This window comes from Myotis nattereri, assembly GCF_964212035.1.
Source record: "Myotis nattereri genome assembly, chromosome: 3".
Classification (NCBI taxonomy): Eukaryota; Metazoa; Chordata; class Mammalia; order Chiroptera; family Vespertilionidae; genus Myotis; species Myotis nattereri.
Genome location: NC_138077.1, coordinates 32,313,880 through 32,335,645, shown reverse-complemented (window position 1 = coordinate 32,335,645; position 21,766 = coordinate 32,313,880). Strand labels below are relative to the sequence as shown.

The following is a 21,766-nucleotide window of genomic DNA, read 5'->3' as shown; positions in this document are numbered from 1 at the left end:
CATCACATGTGGGATGTGAGAGATGGAGAGGACTCTTTCCATGAATTACATTAAATTGCAGCTTCAATTTTTTAATATGAAAAAAAAAAATTTATGTAAAAAAGGAAGCTCCTTCTGGAGCAGCGCTTTTCAAAGCCTGTTTTTTGGGCCCTGATGTTTCTCAGGGGTCCTATGGAGGACACTGAGCAGATGGGCCCCAGACCTCCCACCTCTGTTGGTATTTGATTCAACCAGAACCATCCTGCTTGTAGTTTTTTATGTATTGGAGTTCTGTGTGAATTTGCATTAAAAAAAAAACTAAGTTTCAACGATTAATAATAGAGTAAGTTTAAAGAACATAGCTCTGTATTTAAATCACATAATGACTTAAACCTATATTGTTTTATAGGAATTGAAACACAAATCAAGCATAGAGTAACTTTTTATTAGAAACTAAAGGCCCAGTGCATGAAAATTCATGCACTTGGGACGGTGGTTCCTCAGCCTGGCCTGTGCCCTCTTACAATCTAGGACCCCTCGGTGGATGTCCTCCTGCTGGCTTAGGCCCACTCTCCAGGTGTTCTGGCCTAAACTGGCAGTCAGACATCCCTCTGGCAGCCTGGGAGCCCTTGGGGGATGTCCGACTGATGGCTTAGGTAGGGAACAGGCCTAAGCTGCAGTTGGACATCCTTAGCACTGCTGAGGAAGCAGGAGAGTCTCCTTCACCGCCGCTGTGCTCACAGCCATCAGCCCAGCTTGTGGCTGAGCAGAGCTCCCCCTGTGGGAGCGCACTGACCACCAGAGGGCAGCTCCTGCATTGAGTGTCTGCCCCCTGGTGGTCAGTGTGTGTCATAGCGACTGGTCATTCCTGGTCATTCCGCCATTAGAGTCAATTTGGATATTACCCTTTTATTATGTAGGATTAGAAACTGAATTTTGCTGAGTTAATAACTTGCTTTTTGGAGGCGGTGAATTGTGGTAGCTTCTCTGCAGTGTCAGCTTTCCTGGAATGCATGAGGCCATGGGGAACACAGCGACCAGTGAACCTTATGCATGGTGCACACAGTCAGTATGGAGTGTGCACACAGTCAGTATGGAGTATGCACGCAAGATCACTATGAGTTTTCAAGCCAAAAAACTGCACCAAGATCCATTCATCTTAAATGTGATTAGTAACTATGGTAGATTTCTGTAGTATATATTGTAATTCAAAATCAGTCAGCCATCTTCAAGATGTCTTTTTTTTCTTTCAAAATTATATTGCAAGAGGGAGAATTTCAAATCAGCATTTCTTTGATTGAGACTCTGTCATTTGAATTTTACTCCTCTTATATTCAGTGACTGTTGCTATCTTTTTCATTTAAGCAAAAATTAGACAGCTGAGGGGGGAAGTCATTTTTGCAATTAAGTTGAGACAGGTGTTTCTGTCGACGTAAGAGACATTCAAACCTGTAGAGAATTTTTATGAGTTTATCTGAGTCACACTGACAGTAATTGCCAGGAAGCAAAACCTCAATGGATTGAGGAAGTGCTCTGGAGAATAGGAGTTTTGCAGTTAATCTTATACATTACAATTAAAGCAGGAGGCGTGAGGAGGGCCCCTTGAAATCCATCCATGACCGATTAGGGAGGTAGGAGAAAGCAAGGCAGGGAAATCTCTGAGATTGGATAAAGAGTAAAATGAAGTGACAAATACTTGAGTTACTGTGATTACTGTTCAGAGTTGTATGAGCACCAATGAGGGGCAGGGACACACCCTTTCCCTGAACTTTTGCAGCCAGAGTCTGGGCCACTGAGGAATGAGGATTGCAGGAAACTGGCATGAAACACCTGTGCTGAACAACAAGGCAGGTGCAATTATGAAATCAACTGGGAGCCAGGTACAGACTGAGAGCTCCTCAGATCGGCGTTGCTGATGTTAAACGTCCTGTCTTCCTGCTCATTGGTACTCATACAACTCTGAGCAGTAATCACAATAACTATGAGCATTTGGCTCTTTTGCCTTAATATTTCATTTGTTCTTAGGAGGGCCCTGATTTGTTTGGAATAGTTTAGGCCATGATTAAAAACAAATTTGAATTATGAGCAGGTTGAATTCAATTAACACCAAGACAATTTTCTGAATCAAAGAATTCTCTTGGTTTTGTTTTTCTTATGATAACTGATGTTAGGTGAAAGATAATTTTTAAGCAACTGTATGTGTGTATATGTAAAACTTTAGCTTAGAGTTTTTCAATGGATAAAAACAAATTTTAATACCTATGCCCTTTTTTAATTTGGAATTTGTCTCATTATTTATCTCACTCTTGTCTCTTTTTTCTTTATTTTATTTTATTTTTTAACCAAGTTCCATGCTTACTATAAAGAGCCTACAGGTGAGCAAACAGACCTGCCAGTACTTTGGCCTCTCAGTCTTATCGAGCAGGAAAATAAATCACTGGGAGAAGCCAATAGAATTCTATCTTTAACATTTCAGTTTCGTTCATATTTAGCACTTTAAGACAATTTCAATAACCGTGGAAGGTTAATTATTCAGTTTGAGCTAGAATATTCGTGGGGTGATTGCCTTAAAACCTTTGTTCTGGAAATACTTATTGATTGCCTACTGAGTGCCAGGAGCTACACCAGGAGAGAGGGGATACACTACCCACCCTGAGGAGTTTATATAGGGTGTCCCAAAATTCACGCAAGAAGTAATTTTGATAGAAAACACAGGTTTATGATTAAAAATTGTAAATTTTTTATTGATTCACAAAGTATATAGTATAGGGTTATGTATGGAATAGCACATCGAGTAAAGGGCCTCCACGGCTTTGCTGGCACATACGCAAAGCCATGGTCTTCACTGGTCTTCATTGTCCCTGCTCCTGGGCCATAATTGGTACTTGGTAATGCTTATCAAATTGAAGGGATTGAAATCAAAGGGCAACAGATATTAGAATCTGATTCAATAAACCAAGTAAAATTAGGCTTTTATTTTTGTTGTTGTTGTTGTTAATGCTCACACAAAATTCAAATCTTGCGTGAATTTTGGGACACCCTATAGATGAGTGGGGGCAGGGAGGGAGCATCCTTACACAATTGTGTCACAGAATCAGAGGCACTGGGGTGTGCAACTATTAATGGTCCTGTAGCAGAGCTAGTGACTGTTTGTCCCTAACTAGGACCTGGGGTGTCTCTAGAGCATATGAATAGCTATGTGGCTCTTGAAGGATGATGAGATCAGGCTGGGAGGGAGGGAACAGCATCCCAGGCAGAAGGAAAAATGTGACAATTGGACAGAGACATGATAGACCAGCCTGTCAAACACAGTGAGGCATGTGATGGGCATGGGGCCTGGGCTGTATGGGGAAGAGCAAAGACCAGAGAGAGAGAGAGAGAGATTGGTGCCCCATTTGGAGTCTTCTATGCACATGAAACCCTTAGGATTTGACCCTGTGTAGGCAGTAGGTGATCCTGGAAGGCTTTTAAGCAAGGAGTCTGCAGTTTGAAAAAACAGTTCTGGGACAGTGTGGTGGCAGGGGGACCAGTTCAGTACTCTCACTGGCTACCTGGCTACTGCCTGTGGTACCATTTATTCATTCAACAAATATTTTTGCTACCGATGTCTATATGTTAAATGCTGCTTTTGTGCTAAGCCCTACATCTGTGATTTGTAGTTCTGCTAGTCTTCTTGCTTAGTTGTCTCAATGGCCAATATAGCCAATTTCAGTCAAAGTATTGACCCCTGAGCAAAATTATCCCGCAAAGCTCTTTGTGAAGTGTTGCAGTAAATGGCTGCCTTTGTGCATGTATAGTCATAAACCTCTAGTCTGTCTTGATAACTTTTATGGTTGTCATTTATGATTTCAGGAATATAGAATGTTAGAGCCTGAAAATCTTGGATGGCATCTAGGCCAAATTCTTCGTTAATGGTGATGTTCACTTAGCTCAGTGATGGCGAACCTTTTGAGCTCGGCGTGTCAGCATTTTGAAAAACCTTAACTTAACTCTGGTGCCGTGTCACATATAGAGATTTTTTTATATTTGCAACCATAGTAAAACAAAGACTTATATTTTTGATATTTATTTTATATATTTAAATGCCATTTAACAAAGAAATATCAACCGAAAAAATGAGTTCACGTGTCATAGGTTCGCCATCACTGACTTAGCTAGTTAATTCCAGGGCTGGAATGTGGGCTGTTTGCAAATTTGAGGTTCTTGCTTTTTGAGATGCAAAAGACAAGACTTCCATATTAGGTGTTTGCCACATTGACTGAGGAAAGAGAAGGGCATGACTTCTTTCTATCCTCTGTATCTATGCTAACATACAGGTCTCATGTTTCCCTACCTGGCCCAGGTTTTACTACTCTCTCTCATAGTCCCTCCTAGCAAGTTCTTGATTCACAGTTAACCCTGTGGTCCTTTCTTTCAGTGAGCTGATAGATGGTAAACCTAAGAATGTTAAATTTCATTGTCACATGTGAACCTGGTTATAGCCCCAGCCGCCCACTACTAATAAACTTAAGGGTTATAAAACCTTGTCAGCCCACAGCCTCAGATGGAATAGAGATATTCTGCCCTAGTAATGAGTCTCAAAAAGGAAAGGTAAGAAGTCTCTAGGAGTTTCGTAAATGAGATCTGAGCCTCCCTCCCTGGGGCCCACCTGAACTGTCTCTGAGTGGGTCTTGCTGTGTCCACAGACACGGGCTCAGTCCGCAGTTTGCAGACAGGCGTGGGAGAGCTCCATGGGGAAACGCGATTCTGGCATGGAAAGGACTACTGCAATTTCGTCTTCAAAGACTGGATCCAACTGGATAAACCTTTTGCTGGTGAGTTCCGTGGTAGTGGATGGCTGCTGATATTTTCTCTTTTTGCTTGTCAACATCTAACAAGTATGCCAGTGCATGATCTAATGTCTTGTTTTCTTTTGAATATTTGCTAAAACTTTGAAGAATATTTGCTAAATCATAATTCAGTCATATAATTAAGGATTGCTTACAAGTATAGTAAGAAAAAAAACATGAAATAGAGCTTACCTGTTTCAAACCATCAGGTTTTATATAGGCATACTTTGGGGGTAATGATCTGTCATTCTCCAAAAAATGGCACAATCCCTTTGATCATCTCCTCTTCTGCTTACCATCTTCATTTTTTATCATTAAAGTGACACATTTTTAGATTATCACTGTGCTTCTATATCTAAGAGGAGATAGAGATGGCACGGCATATGTAGCCTGACATTATCTCAACAGGGTAAAACAGGAAAATATAAGGTCAAGTACACAGCCTTAGGTAATTTGTACCAGCTCACATCTTGCCGTGCCTAGTGACTATCTAACACTAAGGGAAGAGGAAACATATTTGGGGAGGTGCATATTTGGGGGACTGTGATCTATGCTTCACTTGGTTATGAGGTATTGCTCCACCCAAGCCAAGAAATATACACATACGTGGACATTACCACGTTCCCTTTGACTTATCATAGTGGGGTCAGCTCTGGGGGTCAGATGGCTTCTGTCCCTGGCACAGAAGTTAGTGACGATTCTTGCCTGGTGCACCTGGGCAGATTTCATAGACAGGTACTCCACCCCCCGGATGCCATGGCATGACATTGGCTCTGTGGTCCACGGGAAGGCGGCTCGGGATGTGGCACGTCACTTCATCCAGCGCTGGAACTTCACCAAGGTACATGGATGGTTTTTATCACGGTTCAGTCCACATAGAGAGACAGGCCTGGGAGAGGAGACACCTAGGGGGTTGGAAGAGGCCTCGGTGGCCACAGCTGTGCCAGTCATCTGCTGTCGGGTGCCTGGTAGTCAGAGCTCCTGAGTCTGTGGGCAAAAGGAAATGTTCCTGAACTTTCACATTACAGAGAATTTGGAGCAGAGAGGAATAGATGCTACGATCGGGGCCATTGGTTTTCACCCTTTAACATCTTGGCTGCTCGGTGTTGATTAAGCATCGGGCCTGGCTGGTGCTCACCCGGAAGGCTATTGTAGGGGAATGGGAGTCTTGTTTAGTTAGCAGAGCTCAAACTTTCAAGTCTTTCCAATCCTGGCATTGCGCTGGGTTCATATTGGAGAGGGGTTCTGAGCCAAGTGAGCAGGATGAGGGATGTAGCCATTTTGTTTTCATCCCAATTGTGTCTTCTTTAGTTTGTCTTCATTACTCTTGGGAATTTGACCTAATATTCATAAGTTAAGTGCCTATCATCCAGGTGTTATTCAGATTCCTTTTTATTCACTTTAAAAAGTGAGGAGACATTCATTATTCTTCCCGGTAATTTGGGAAAAGACTGTTTTATCAAAAAAATTACTGTTTATAATGCTATGTAAGTGGAAGTGATATTACCTTTAACCTACTAGGCAAGCAAAGATTTAAAACAAAACAAAACACTGCTAATACCTACAATTGGCTTTTGAATTTTTGATGATCTTATACCCTGCTTCTGGGGGCTAAATTGGTACAGCACCAAAAAACTTCTTAAAAGGTATACAACCTTTTGACTCAGAAAATCTTTTCCAGGCATTTAAGTTAAGGAAATAATCCAATTAACTAATTTATTTTTATACTGCTTCCTATAATTCAAATAAAATGAGAAGTAACTGAAATGTTTATTAATAGTAATTTATTAAACAAGTTATGCTCTTTCCATACCATTTGACACTGGAGTTATTTTAAATGACATGTAGTGCTATATTGCTATGGCAAGATAACTGCAACATAGTAAAATATCAGTTTACAAAAGAGTAACCCCCTTTTTGCAACTATGTATCTCTATAACTCAATTATATTTAAGCTTTCTAAAGAATACATGCCTACTACAAAAGGTAAAAGAAATAAAAAAGGAGTTCTCCATCTCTGGGAAATAGAAAAAACAACCAAAAACAATGTGTTACCTCTTCACCTAGAAACATCCACTGTTAACAATTTTTTCTGTTTCAAATAAACCTGAATTTCTTTTATAATCAAAATGTAAAAGAATGGAACTGTTTTCTTATTTGAAATTTTTTACCTTCTTTTTAATTATTTTAGATTATGAAACCAAAATATCGGTCCCTTTCTTATCCTTTTCTACTTCCAAAATCTCACACAACAGCCCATGAGTTGAAATACCAAGTGCCTGGGTCCGTCCGTGCTAACGTTCAGGTCAGTCTTGCTTTTCTTTATCACAAAGTGCTACTGGGCAAAATGGCTCTTTCTGGACTAAGTGCCTGTGACATTGGTTTCATTCACATTTTTCAATGAGGACAACTCCATCTTTCCAGTACACTTTATAATTGTATACATTGTTCCCAGAGTTACATAGCATTAGGTCAGCATGTGTGGCGTAAGAATCTTCAAGGTAGCCTGCACTTTCAGAGTTATGCACCCTCGCAACAAAACTCAGCATACATTTGAGTGGACGAAGAATTAAAACTTCTACTCGTTCAACCTTTGTTATTTCTACTAATGGGCAATAATGCAGTTCTTTGGGGATGATGGGAAATCAAGATATTTCCCAGTGTGATCATATTTATCTAAATTTTCCTTATGAGTTTTCTTTTGAGATACTTGACTATTTCTGTTCAAAATTATATTTTCCAATTTCATTACACTGTTCATGTGATAAAATTAAATAAAGTGCTTTGCAGGGGGCTATTTTGTCATAAATGCCACACACTGAATAATGAAATAATGTTTTGAGGATGGCACAATCAATGATATTAGTAGGATTTAACTTTGAATTTCAGTAGCCTTATAGATACAATTTTTTAAGTTATTGATTAGAGCAAGAATTGTACCAGATCTTTTATATACAGGGAAGGTAAAGTATGTTTACAGTTGTTCATATGGGGGGAAAAAAACCCATACTAGTTAAATAAATAATAATACAAGAATAAACTCTATGTTTTGTGTACTCACAACTGTACCAGGTAAACCTACTTTTGCTGACCCCTTTATAACAGACAAAACTGATTATGAATTGGACCATTTTGTATATTCCTAATAAGTATAGGTTATTATTTTTCCTTCAATTTCTGTTGACCTCTTGAAGCAAAGCTTCAACATTCATTTCAAATCAGGAATAGTAAATCTATTTTATAGTGATGCTTATGTGATGTCCTGTTATTACTTAGGAAAGGTCAAATAATAAATGTTTATTGAGCATCTATTATATGCCCAACATTGCACTGCAATACTAGTTAAAATGCTGACAGCCAGTGGTGTCTTAGTGTTGCAAAGCCTTCCCTGTCATAGAGTGTACCCTCCCATGCCCAGCCATAGTCTACTCGGCAGCATCGCTGACAGGCTCTGCCACCACTCAAATGCATCCTTTAATGTGCTCACTAATGATAGCAAACAGTAACAGCACTTACTAGGTGCCAGGTCTCCTGCACACTCCACACTAATTCATTTAATTCTCTCCACCACCCTATAGAGTAGATACTCCATTTTATAGAGTGGAAATCTGAGGCACAAAGCAGTTAAGAAACTTGACCAAGATCAAAGCCACTGAATGGCTGAGCTAAGCTTTGAACCTAGGCAGTCCTGCTCTGTGTCAATGCATTTAACACGTACTCAGGTGTCTGCACTGGAAGCTCTTATTGTAATCTGGGTGGGAGCAGGTGAGTGTCTGAATGCAGGGAGGCAGCATGAGTGAGGAAGCTGAGAGTTGAAGTGACAGGGCCAGGATCAGACAGCTAATTAAAAGTAGAATCAAGATTAGATCTCTAAATGAATCTAATTTCTTTTTAGCATATATTAATCTGAACAGTATCTATTTGAGGGAAAAAGAGTAATCATATTATTATCAAGTTAGAGCTAGGGTGGCCATATCATATGGTTCATTCCAGGACACTTAGGGGAGTGAAAGTGGCACTATTAAAAAATACACCATAGCACCAGGCACTCTGGTGAAATTGCGGAATTATCCTGGAAAAGTAAAAATGGGCACCCCACTCAGCCACCAGATGAGGTACTCCTGAAATATTCGTGATAGAAATGCCTTATGGCTTCCCATTTTGATTGACAGTTGTGTTGAGTGGGAGAAGAAATAGTCAGAACTTGGTTGCCAGCTGGGCTCCTTCGTTATGGGTTACGTCCAAGGACCAGTACCCCATCCACCTACTCTCCCTTGACCCACACGTGACCTCAAGCCATTGTATTCATTTAGTTGTTTAACAGCAAAAGGATCAAAAGGACTGACTTCATTGTATCAGTGCATCTGTTGTAATCTCCATTGTCTTATGTTTGCTCATTTCTGATCGCTGCCTCCTAGTTGCTCCGCTCTGCTACTGATTGGTCTGCTGGGATAAAGTACCATGAAGAGTCCATCCACACTGCTTACATCCACGTGATAGAGAACAGCAAGCACTATATCTACATAGAAGTAAGTCTTGCTCGTGTAAATTTCTATAACAACCTGCCTTCCCATCAATACCACACAGAAACTGCAGGGTCCCTGAACTCAGAACCTCCTGTATTAAGTATATGTTAAGATGTAAAGAGGCCTTGGGACACCTGAACTTTTACTTCCCCAGCATACCTGACATTTGTTTTGCATTTTCATTGACTCAGGACTCTAATAGGAGTCCCCAGATCCCTGTTATTAAATGTGTCAACTCATTGTAATATTATTAGCCAGGTATTCCCCAACATGGATGTATAAGTTTAGATTTGGCTGGAGTTGGAGGGTGAAGTGTGAGGCACGTACTGCTTCAGGGGAGCAGGCACAGGGGTAAGTTGTTAAAATAGAGACCCCTGGATGCCAATGGTTCAGGGATGTTTGCGTAGGAGAGTGCAGCAAAGGAACGTGGAAAAGGGAGACGCAAGAATATTGAGGGCAGGTACCACCTTCCTCAGTTCTGTGTGAACAACTATTTATTACAAAGCTTTTGCAGATTCCAGAGTTTGTGTTCAAAGAATAGGAGGAAATCTAGGGGACACTGGGTTTACTCTGGGAACTTTACTAGCACTTCCTAGTCCCTCCTAAGCTACCTCGGAGCACTTGGAAAATCCTGACAAAATAAAAAGTCATGACAATGCAACAATCAATCAGAGCACATCTCCTTCCTTTATTTTAGTCTTTTCTTTTCCACTGAGTATTGTAAAAATGTTTGGAGGGAGATGCAGTAGCTGGAGAAAATCATTCTAGCCCTTTCTTCCTCCCCCTTGAGTTTTGGCCCTCTCCCCTTCCACCCAGTGACAATTTATTCAAGGCAAGTAGGAAAGAATTAGAGATTTATTTATTTCACAGACGTGGAGAAAGAGAAGACTGATTAAAAATATTGGCAGGCTGAATGCAATGTGGTATCCCGGATGGGATCGTGCAACAGAAAAAGGACATTACTGAACTCTGGATAAAGTCTGGAGTTTAGTAATGCTGATATAATTAGTGTAATTGACTTCAAAATGTTTTAACATAATAATGTGAGTTGTTAATGGCTGGCTCACCCATTACCCAGAATCCTTTTGCTCTATCTCTTTTTGGTAGCAGTAAGTCAGCATTTCTTATTAGTGATACCCCAGTACTAGTGAGATCAGTAATGCCATGATGATACTAGTACACATGGGTGAAGATAATAACCAGGTTGACACACCTCTAGGCAAGGTAAGCGGTCAGCATTCACCCTGCTCTCCCCGCAAAAGAAGTAAGGACATGACATGTGGCCAGTGTGTGTTACAGCTGCTGAGCAATGCTAAGCTTCTCTGTAATATAAATTCAGAAAAACAAACATGGTTTGGTTGCCACTGAGATTTTGATTGTTGGATGCCCTAAGGCAGCGGTCCTCAACCTGTGGGTCGCGACCCCTTTGGCGTTCGAATGACCCTTTCACAGGGGTTGCCTAAGACCATCCTGCATATCAGATATTTACATTACGATTCATAACAGTAGCAACATTACAGTTATGAAGTAGCAACGAAAATAATTTTATGGTTGGGTCACAACATGAGGAACTGTATTTACTTATTTATTTATTTATTTATTTATTTTTTAGTTTTATTGCTTAAAGTATTACAAAGGGTATTACATATGTCTCCTTTTTCCCCCCACCCTTGACAATCCCCAGGCCTCCCCTACCCACCAGTGTCTTATGTCCATTGGTTATGCTTATATGCATGCATATAAGGAGGAACTGTATTTAAAGGGCCAGAAGGTTGAGAACCACTGCCCTAAGGGGAAACACATTCTCAAATGAGTTCTGCACAGTGTTCTCTTGTAAATTTGACTTCTGGAGGCAGTTTACAGATTTAGGCACTTAAGTGTAAAAAAAAGTGTATAGTAATAAACCTGATAATGTTGCAGAGGGATGATAATATATTGACTCATTGCTTATATATCTCTTTAAGATGATTAGCAAAGGTTACTTGGTGATGACTCTACTTTGTTATAGGTGTATTATAACAATGTCTAAATAAAATATGTAATAGTGATACTATTTGTATCTAATTTTTTACATTCCTCTATGCAGCAGCTAAATCTTTTATACCATTATAATAATGTTGTATCCTAGTTTTTTAGTAGTAGTATTGTAGAATGTTTTATAGATGCATAAATAAGAGAAGTACTTAAACAAAAAAGATATAACAATATTTCTCTTTCTATTTTATTGGTATACATACAAGAGATTTTAAGCTACTTAAAATAGAAGTTGAGGAATTATAAGAGACTCAAATAAATGATCTAAGGCCAAAGCATATACTAGTTAATAATGGAGAAAGGGTGGAGAAAATTAGATCATGGCTCTGCCATCTACCTGTTATAAAGTAGACTTGGCATAAGATAGAATGTTTGCTGACAGAATTTTTTATTAAATTTATTGGGGTGACATTAATTAATAAAATTATATAGGTTTCAAGTGTATAATCTATAATAATAAAAGCATAATATGCTAATTAGACCGGATGACCTTACGGATGAAGCCGGGGCTGCAAGGAAAGCCTGGGTCCTGGGTGACAGAAGGAAGCCAGTGCCGGCAGCCGGGGGAAGGAAGGCCTACTCTTGCATGAATTTCATGCACTGGGCCTCTAGTTCTATATAATACATCATTTGTATATTATATTGTGTGTTCACCACCCCAAGTCAAGTCTCCTGCTGTCACCATTTATCCTTCTTCACCCTCTTCTACATCCCCGATCCCCCTTCCCCCTGGTATTCGCCATATTGTAGTCTGTCTATGAGGTTTGTTGTTGTTGTTTAATTCCTTCACCTTTATCACTCAGCTGCCCCTCTCCCTCCCCTCTGTCAGCTGTCAGTCTGATCTCTGTATCTAGCCAAGATATAATTTTTAATCATAAGCATGTATGCAATGTGTGAATCTGAAAAAAAAATTCAATGTCCCTTAAATTTGGAATGTTCCTACCACTCTAAAAAGATAGCCTACAAGGAATGTGCATGATGAAATAATTGGTTAGCCATTCGCTAAACTAAGATGCTACACCTGTTATTACCTGGGAATGCATAGGATCCAGAGTGAGATGGGGTTTCTTTTATTCTGTGTTTACTTTCCTTAGGTGATTTCAGGGGTCAGAACATGTCTGCTATGTGAAATGTGGTGTTTTTTTTTAAAATATCAATCTAGAGTATGTTATACACCACATTTCCATATATATTACTAAGATATGAAAGACTTACATGGTTATCCTATTGATTTTTCATAGAACCAGTTTTTTATAAGCTGCGCAGATGACAAGGTTGTGTTCAACAAGATAGGCGACGCCATTGCCCAGAGGATCCTGAGAGCTTACAGGTACAGTGCTTGGCATTTTGGCAGGAGTGTGACTGAAGATCTTGCATTTACTGCTAAAAAGACTTTTTGAAGGCCCATTTTTAAAAAACTGTCTTTTTCTAGCAGGCATGATTTAGTTCAGCGAGCAGTAGATTATTGATTCCTTAAGTCTGAGTCAGTGACCGAGAACTTTTGAGTCCATTTTTTGAGGGAATGTGAATTCTTCCAGAGCACAGTCATTTTTTCCTGGCAGGTCTCTTTCCCACGCAGATTTGTGATCTGATTTTTTTTAATAGCAGGCAGTGAGCTGTGTTTACTTAAAAACCAAAACAAAATAGTTATGTTTTTCCGTGAGTTATATTTAATTCTTGTTATCATCTGTCTTATTTCTTCAGCTCATGGGATTATTTCTTTAATAACACTTTTATTCAAATATAACTCACATGCCATGCAATCTACCCACTTGAAGTCTACAATTCAGTGAATTTTAGGATTTTCACAGAGTTGTGCAACCATCACCTAATCAAATTTAGAATATTTCCATCACCCCAGGAAGAAACCTCATACCTTTGTCATTGCTCATTCCTTTTCCCCTTAGCCCCTTGCAACCACTAATCTACTTTCTTTTCTGTAGACATGCCTGGTCTGGACATTTTATATAAATAGAATCATATAATATGCGTTCTTTTGTGATTGACTTACTTCACTTAGCTTAATATTGTCAAGGTTCATTTATGTTATATAATGTATCAGTATTTTATGTATTTTGATTGTCAGATAATGTTCTGTTATCTGGACATACTACAGTTTATCCATTTTCAGTTGGTGGATAATTGGGTTGTTTTCACTTGTTGGTTATATAAATAATGCTGCTATAAACATTCTATACTAGTTTTTTATGCAGACATGTTTTTATTACTCTAGGGATAGAACTGCTGGATTATATGGTAACTCTTAAACAAACAATTTGAGGACCTGCCAAGATGTTTTCAAAAGTGACCCTACCCTTTTACATTCCCACATTGTATGAGGGCTCCAATTTCTCTACATCATTGCCAATACTGATTATCTGTCTTTTTTTATTATTATTATAGCCATTCTTGTAGGTGCGAAATGGTATCTCATTGTGCTTTTGATTTGAATTTCCCTAATGACTTATGATGTTGAGTATTTTTTTCTGTTATTATTAGCCAGTTATGAGTTATCTTTGGAGAAATGTCAATTGAGAGTCCTTGCCCATGTTTCAGTGAGGTTGTCTCCTTGTTGAATTATTAAGAGTTCTTTATATATTCTGGATACGAGTATCATATCAGATTTATGATTTGCAAATATTTTCTCCCACTCAGTGTGTTTTCTTTTTGCTTTCCTGATAGTATCCTTTGAAACACACACACACACAAAATTAATTTTGGTAAAGTCCAATTTATCTATTTTTTTTTTTTTATTGCTTTGGTATCAGAGCTCCAAAACCAATGCCCAATCCAAGACCATGAGTCTTTACTTCTCTTCTTTTCTAAGAATTTTATAGTTTTAGCTCTAACATTGAGGCCTTTGATCCATTTTGTGTTATTTTCTGTGCATGGTGGGAAGTAGAGTTTCAGTTTTATTCTTTTGCATGTGGGTATCCAGTTGTTTCAGCACCATTTGTGGAAAAGCCTAGTCTTTCCCCACTGAATTATCTTGGTCCCCAGGTCTATTTCTTGCTATGGCTGACTGTAGCTCTGTGTAAAAACAGCAAATCAAACAAATAAAACCATTCCATTTTTTCACTTCAATTCATTGAACAGTGGAGAATGTTAAATACATACCCATTTGGGGATTAAAACATTTTTTGACTTCCAGTGGTACTTACTATATTTTCTTCACATAACATATGAAGATTTTTAGACCTAAAAACATTTAGTAACAGTAACTACCAGCATTTTACGTGGTTAATAACAGTTTATTTATACAGACTCTTATTGAATCTTCACAACTACTTTTGAAAGTAGATTATACAGGTTTTGTTGCTATTATTATTGTTGTTGTTGTTGTTGCTGTTGTCGTCCCTGTTTTTAGAGTTAAAAAACGATGATGTGACTTTTCTAGGCCACTAACAGCAATAGACAAAAAAGGTTTTGAGTTCAAGTCCTACCCAGTGCCTTCCCCACATCACGTAACTCTAATTCATTGATGGCTAGGATTAAGGACCCCTTTCATAGTTGCCCCAAATTAAGGCAAGAGGATTGGGCCTTTGTTGTTCCCTCCTCCCATTAACCGGTTATTACATGCGGGCTGACTAGGGGAGAAGGGCATGGCCATGGGTGAAGCATGGCCTGTGGTGGACAATTCTTGGAGAAGGACTTCCTTGTGAGTCGTCAGTGTCCAACACAGTGGCTGAGGGAATGGTTGTCTCTATCCCACGGGGAGAGCATCTGCGCAGTGCACCAGCACCATAAAACCTCCCCCATCCTGCAGGGCGTACAGTGGGTCCCAGCCTTTACTACACATCAGAATCACCAGAGGACCTTTCCAGAAATATAGAGAGCTGGACTCAACTCTAGGCTGAAGGGATTTAACTTCCTGGAGTAGGGCCCAGCACCTATACTTTATGATGGTAATGTTCAATGGGTAACTCTAGGGCACAGCCAAGATTGCTTAGTGCTTATCCAGAACAGCGTATATGGTCATCAATATAAATAATGGTCTGTGCTTTTACAGGTGACCTTTGTCCTTGGCTTTCCCACATACTTTTTAAAAGAAAGTCACCATAGGACCTATTTCTGAGATGACTTTTTTAAAAAAGTCTTGCTTGCAGTTAGACATTCATGTACACAAACATTTCTTGCATTCTTGCCAGCCCTCCAATTCTATGGGTCAATTTATATCGTATTTTCAAAATTACATTATATATCTGTCAACTCTTGCATTTCATGATGCAGGGCTGTCCATTTTATCTAGAAAGCGCATTTGACAAAAAGGAAAAATGATTTTCTCATGAAATTGGAAGAAGTCACATTAAGTTGACAAGTGAGCTCATTGGGCTGAGCAGTGAGTCATGAATTTTGGTGATGTGAACAGGTCATAAGGAGAGTAGCTTGTGCGTCCTCAGACTCCACTTCACTCATCCCAGTTATTAGTTCCCTAGAGTGCATGGTCTCATAAGTACCTGTAAGATTTCTTCTTAAGTGTTCGGGAGCCTGGAAAAATATTGTTCCTTCGTGTATTTCTCTGTCTTTAAAAATCTGGACTACTTCTAAAATCATAGCATTTATGGCTGGAAGGAACCTTAAGCTACTTTCTGATTGAATATTTCCTGGTGAGACTATGGGCTGCTCCTGAAAGGAAAAGGAATCCAAGAGAGCATGGAAAGGTAGCTTCTGTTGCAGGTCATGTCATAGGCTTTGAGGTTCACAGAACACATTCAAGACTGGCAAATTCCCCTACCCAGGTAGCTCAGCTAGTTAGAGTGTCGTCCCAATATGCCAAGGTTGTGGGTTCGATTCTCGGTCAAGTCATATACAAGAATCAACCAGTGAATGCATAAATAAGTGGAACAACAATCAATGTCTCTCTTTCTCTAAATAAATAAATAAACAAACAAACAAATCTTAAATAAATAAAATAACAAAGACTGGCAATTTCAAGCTTACTCTGTAGACAATAGAAAACAAGTCGATCAAATTTCAAATTAGCTGTGGGTCCTTTACCTCTGATATCTCCAGCCTCACTTTCTTTGACAGTCACATTTCAAAATGGTATGTCTATCACACTTTCAAAGTTTTAGTCGATTTACACACATATTCTGGAAATATATTTTGCATTTTCTCCTTCTCTGTATCTCCACATTATTGTTCCTCTCCTGTGTAAATTGCACCTATAAAATATATTTCCATTTAATGAGTCCAAATCCGTGAGCTTGTATACTTAGGGAAGGTAAAGGTAGAAGTGAGAAGCTCATCTTGCAGGCTCCCTGCAGTGGGGCCCCACCTTTTCACTGAGGGCCAGGAGGGTGCCACCCCACGCTTTCCCTTCCCCCTCTGCTCATTGGCTTCTCTGCTCTCCACTCTTCTGAGACTCAGAGCTTCCTTGCCAACGTCACGTGCCTAGCAACAGTATAATTTTGGCTGTTGGAAAAAGAATAGAACATAGCGCAAAGCAGATGGAGGGAACTGACAGGTAGCATTCGGCCGGCCTGACCGAGGAACACGGGCTGTCTTCCCGGCCCCTCCCACCCTCGAGAGAAGGAGTCTTTAAATTGCCAACTCCCTCCTTAGGGCTGCGCCTTCATATTTCTGCCTGTGCTGGAATCCAGCCCCACCCCAGTTCCCCGAAGTGTGTTCACTGCTGCCCTCACTTCCTCCTGGTTCCTTCTCTACAGCCGTAATTCTTTACAGAAACAGGTCTTCACAGAACTTTCATGTTCTGACCCATGACCTAGAGTCTAAGAATATTGTCCATCGTGTGCTGAACTAAGAATAGCTGTGGGAATCTGCAGAAAACGAAAAGGTCTGCTCTAATGCGAACTAGTAAAACTGTCTCAGAGTTGAGACCAGCTCCCAACCCACTTGCAGCCTGTCTTTGACAATTCAAATCCGACCAGAGATCAGGGAGAAGAAATTGATAGGTTTATGCCCTGTTGGAGTAAGCCAAAAGATGGAGTAGAACCAACGGATACAGGTAGGGAACATTTTAAAACAGTGGGTGCCGTAAGTGAATGCTTTCTGAGGATGAAGCCATCTTGTTTATGGAAACTGGTAAAAAGCCAGGAAGTAAGAGAGCGAGTGCATTTTGCACAAAGTTGACACATGCAATGAAAAGGGGAAGTTGATTTAATACCTCTGTACATTAATATTAAGCCGCATTAAAAAAATACAACATTAAAGTAGATTGAAAAATACACAATTTTGAAAACTTCTCCAACTCTCCGTGCTTCCTGTAACTATAGACAGTGCCAGATAGCGATGATACTTAGCCCAGGAGTGGGTGGTGTGGGGAACATTCCTCTGGGAATCTGAAATTGGGACCCTGGTACCTAGAGACCTGGGTTCTTTCCAACTCTGTTACGTACAGGTATGTGACCTTTTGAGTGTATCAGTTTGCCTTTCTGATACTGCTTTTTAATCACACATACACAAAAATCTGCTCTACCTAGCTCATATGAATAGATGCCAAAAAATAAAAATAAATTAAAACCATCAATTGTCAGTTCATGTAAGAAATTTATTTTGTGATTTCTAGGAAATTCATCATCTGGAAAATGCGACCTCACTGTCAATTTGAGCAAGGGAAAAGAAGCACAATACTCAAATGAACCGCTTCAGATTAATATTTATGTTAGAAACAGAAATGTTTTCATTAAATAGATGTTCAGTGTGCCTTATTTTAAATTATGAGATGGCTACAGCTGGATTAGTAAAACCTACCTGATTTCCTACTGCTGGTGCTCTTTCATCCTGAGACAAGTAGAGGCACGTTATTGAAACACTGGCTAGAGGTGTCCTGCCAGAAATCTATCACTGGCTTCTTCTGGGAATCAGTTTTGAATCCCCCATTACTGATTTCATAACCCCCTCCCCCAAAATATAAAATGAAGTGAAAGGTATTCTGGAACATAATGTGAGTTCAGTTTTGCTCTAATTTTAGACACTATTTACTTTATTCTTGTTGATAAGCTTGCTAATTGAAATCACTGGTTGTTAAACGAATAATAATGCTATTTTGAGTCGTTTCACATCCAAGGTGCTGTATATACACTACTTCATTCAGTTCTCACATCGACCTTATGAAGTGGATGCATACTTATTCCCATTCTACAGATGAGGCAGCTGAGGCCAAATGAGATTAGGTAACTTGCAAAATCACACAGCTGTTGATGAGGGGAACTGAGACTGCGGCCACGTCCTTAGGACGTCACCATGTGTTCGCCACCACTAAGCTACATAGCTCCCCTTATTTCAGGGAAGTGGAGAAGTGATCATGCTAAGCCTTCCGGAAGTCTCTGAACGATTCTGTATTCTAAAATAATATAATCAGATGTATATTTTATTTTTTAAAGTAATTGCTTGACAGATAAAAATTTGTTAGGCTTAAAGGAAAATCTACATATTCTGATTACCATATCCTATGATTTGTATACCAAATGGGACACATTGGGTATGTTTCAAAACCACTGTCTAAAAGAAATTTAAACTACAGTTATAATAAAAAGAATTTTAAAAAACACATTCAAATTAAGTATGCCATTTGCTGCTTTCACATTTTTTTTCTTGTGGGATAATTTCTAAGCTCTATAAAATTTCTGGAGAAGAGGTTACATTGGGGCAGAGATGACAACATATCGTGGCAGAACTTCTGACTTAGATCATTTAATTGCCTTTGCTTGATTTCTAAAATATATAAATGGTCATCACAGCAGATAGGTATAAAGATTAGCAGTAGGAGGAGAAGAAGCCAATAATCATTTAGAGAGCCTGAACATGTGCCCTTGCACAGAGAGGAAGGAAGAGAGAGACTCTAAAAAAAAGAGAGAGAATGAAACCATCTGGGCCATGGTGAGAGCAGCTGAATAAAGGATTTTGTAGAATCTTATCTGGGGGCCACTGAGGGATGTGCCTGCCAAAGACTATCACATCCAGAGTGAAACCTACATGTTAAGCTAATCCTGAACACGCCTACATTTAAAATCTGGCCATTTTCAAAAGGCGACCAATGAAAAAAATTGTGTGTGTGCACTACAAGATATAGTACGTCATAAAGTATAAGGTCACACATAAAATATTCAAAGACAGTGCTGAATAGGGCCAGCATTTCTAGCTAACTAGAAAAGATTTTAGCCAACTCCCTCATTTACAGATGAGAAAACTGAAACCCAGGAAGATCTACTGCATTTTAAAAGATTTGCCAAACAACATAAAATGGGCTACGTCCCAAACCACTGAGAAATGACAGATCCAATTCTCACATAACTGATACCACTGCAGTAGAACGCTCTCTCCACACAAGACACGAAGGCCCAACCACAATTCTTCTTATTTCTGGAAGCTTTCACTGCTGCAGAATCTACAGCAATGACAGGATTTATAACCAGCTCTTGAAGTTTGCGGCAAAGAAACATGATCTGCAAATCTCAAATTCTCAACAAATAAAGCGTCTCGTCACTGGAGAAGCACAGTGGCCTCCTTTGGGACCTTCTTACCGACCCGCAGACCCCGCTCCTCCTGGCCACCCTCTGTGCTGAGGGCAGACCCAGGGGTGCAGGAGGAGGGGTTCACAAAGAGAAGAATGAGGAGGGAAACGAGTAGAGGAAAGCCACTGCTATGAATTTGTCCTCCCCTTTTAAAGGTACAGATGGCGTTACAGCAATCACAGAAATTAAAAATATTATTAGACATCCCACATTCTCATCACCCTATAAAATTTTATTTTCCCATTTCCTTTTTTGTTCATACAAATACATATCCTATCTAATAATAGACAAACATGGTAATTGACCGTACCTTCGCTACACCTCCCATTGGCTAATCAGCAAGATATGCAAATTAACCGCCAACAAAGATGGCGGTTAATTTGCATACATAGGCACGAAGTGGCAGAGTGAAGGCTGAAGGCGGCTCTGGCCGGAGCAGTGCAGGCTTGAAGGCGGCTCCGGCCGGAGTAGCGAAGACTGAAGGCTCTGTCTGGAGCGAAGGCCTGGGTCCCGGGTGCCGGAGGAAAACTGCTGCCAGCAGCCAGGGGGAGGGAAGGCCTATTGCACAAATCTTTTCGTGCAGCAGACCTCTAGTGTATATATATATATATATATATATATATATATATATATATATATATTTTCTGTTGAATTGTAACTTATTTCCTTTTCCTGTAACTCACCTGAGTTTGTGTCTCAAGTCCATTTCCACACAATAGAAGGAAATGTAGGTTAGTCACTTCCTTGTAAGTGTGGACAGATTCAGTGATTTTTGTCATTTCGGCTCTGTATTCAGTCAGCCAGGGTGCTGCACACCCCATCCTTGGTATAGATGCTGAGAGGACCTGGATCTTTGGGGAGGGGCTTCCAGCTCTGGGCATTGATCTGTCTCGGGCCTGTTCTGGCTTCAGCTTACTGTGGCATGGGAGCCTCGGCCTTCTCCTGCCATCCCTGCCTTTCGGGCACTTCTCCTCTATTGCTGTCACATCACAAGGGCTGGTGGTGTTTCTCTCAGTTCCTCTGGAAGCAAGGCTCAAATCCTCAGGGCTCCCATATCCTCATGTAACCCTAACCTTAACCCTAACCCTAACCCTAACCTCCTGTTCTCCCTGGAATTCTGCTTGAAGGAGAAGGACAGAGTTCCTGAACTGATTCTTATTTTTATTTCTTTATAATCCTGTCTCAGCTCAAAGAATATCTAGTTCCCAAATCTAAGAAAGCTAACATCTTTGTGCCCTGGTTTGGTTGGAAAGAGCCATGCCTGCTTCTATCTTCAGAAGGAAGTTAACACATTTAAGGGGAAAAATTATTTAACATTTCATAAAAATCAGCCTGTCACATCTGTAACTGTCATGTAATTGTAACTTTGCATTGGGGCCATTTTAACACAGAACCAGAAGTATTTTGCTTTTAGGTCATCAAGTGATCATTTTTAGTGGCTGCAAAAATGAGTGGCTACAGCATAATTTTGTTAACCATCCCTCTATTATTGGACATTTATCTCCAATTTTTAGCTATTAGACATAGCACTGCTATACGAGTTAGTGAGTTTTGAAAGAAAAACTTATTTTAACAAAAAGCCTGAGAATGCAATTTTATAAAATTGTTCTGAACTAAAGTGAATAGAGCGATTGCTTGCATGATGGCTGGGTGCCCACCAGCTCTTATCTGGCTTTTAGGATCATAAATAATTCTGCACATTAGGAGCTCTGGTCCTTGCCCTCCGCTGATTGCTGTCATCTGCACCACCCCGACGTCCCAGGGTGCAGTGTTTCAGGAGAAATGAGAATCCTCAGCAGCCAGGAACTGTTGTTTTCTGTGAATGGGATCAAGGAAGGAGATTGGACACATTCTTGAATAGAACTTTCTCTTCACTGGCTTAAACCTAACAACAATTTTACAGCTTGAAATCCTAGAGTTC

The 21,766-nt window shown here is 39.8% G+C and overlaps 1 protein-coding gene across 1 annotated transcript in view; it reads left to right on the top strand.

Annotated features, from left to right (window-relative positions):
* The window catches only part of PLD1 (phospholipase D1), a gene marked incomplete at its 5' end in the record, with an annotated part of 108,302 nt that overhangs the window by 48,161 nt on the left and 38,375 nt on the right, over positions 1-21,766 (top strand). The window contains 5 exons of the mRNA XM_081085918.1: positions 4,665-4,793; positions 5,531-5,649; positions 7,000-7,113; positions 9,227-9,337; positions 12,610-12,698. Coding sequence (XP_080942044.1) covers positions 4,665-4,793; positions 5,531-5,649; positions 7,000-7,113; positions 9,227-9,337; positions 12,610-12,698 — 562 coding nt within the window. The remainder of the gene's footprint in view (positions 1-4,664; positions 4,794-5,530; positions 5,650-6,999; positions 7,114-9,226; positions 9,338-12,609; positions 12,699-21,766) is intronic.